General features: G+C 64.2%; 1 protein-coding gene across 1 annotated transcript in view; it reads right to left on the bottom strand.

Annotated features, from left to right (window-relative positions):
- The window catches only part of SLC33A1 (solute carrier family 33 (acetyl-CoA transporter), member 1), a gene marked incomplete at its 5' end in the record, with an annotated part of 9,890 nt that extends 9,684 nt beyond the window's left edge, over nucleotides 1–206 (bottom strand). The window contains one exon of the mRNA XM_010283770.1: nucleotides 9–206. Coding sequence (XP_010282072.1) covers nucleotides 9–206 — 198 coding nt within the window. The remainder of the gene's footprint in view (nucleotides 1–8) is intronic.
- Between the last annotated feature and the right edge of the window lie 6 nt (nucleotides 207–212).

The raw sequence follows: 212 nt of genomic DNA, 5'->3' as shown, positions 1-212 counted from the left end.
CCACCCACCGGGGTAGACATGTAGATAATGAAGAGCCCCAGGACGTACTGCGTGGGCCCCAGCCAGGACTTGCGGCGGCCGAAGCCCCGCAGGTAGACGGCGTCCACTAAGGGGGCCCAGAGCAGCTTGAGGCTGAAGGGCCAGAAGACGAAGCTGAAGAAGGCCTGGTCGGTGTAGCTGGCGCTCTTGCTCTGCAGGATGAGGGGGACGCT

The sequence above is a fragment of the Phaethon lepturus genome, unplaced genomic scaffold (assembly GCF_000687285.1).
Source record: "Phaethon lepturus isolate BGI_N335 unplaced genomic scaffold, ASM68728v1 scaffold30043, whole genome shotgun sequence".
NCBI lineage: Eukaryota > Metazoa > Chordata > Aves > Phaethontiformes > Phaethontidae > Phaethon > Phaethon lepturus.
Note: the sequence above shows the minus strand (reverse complement) of the source record. Positions and strands in the feature narration are given on the sequence as shown.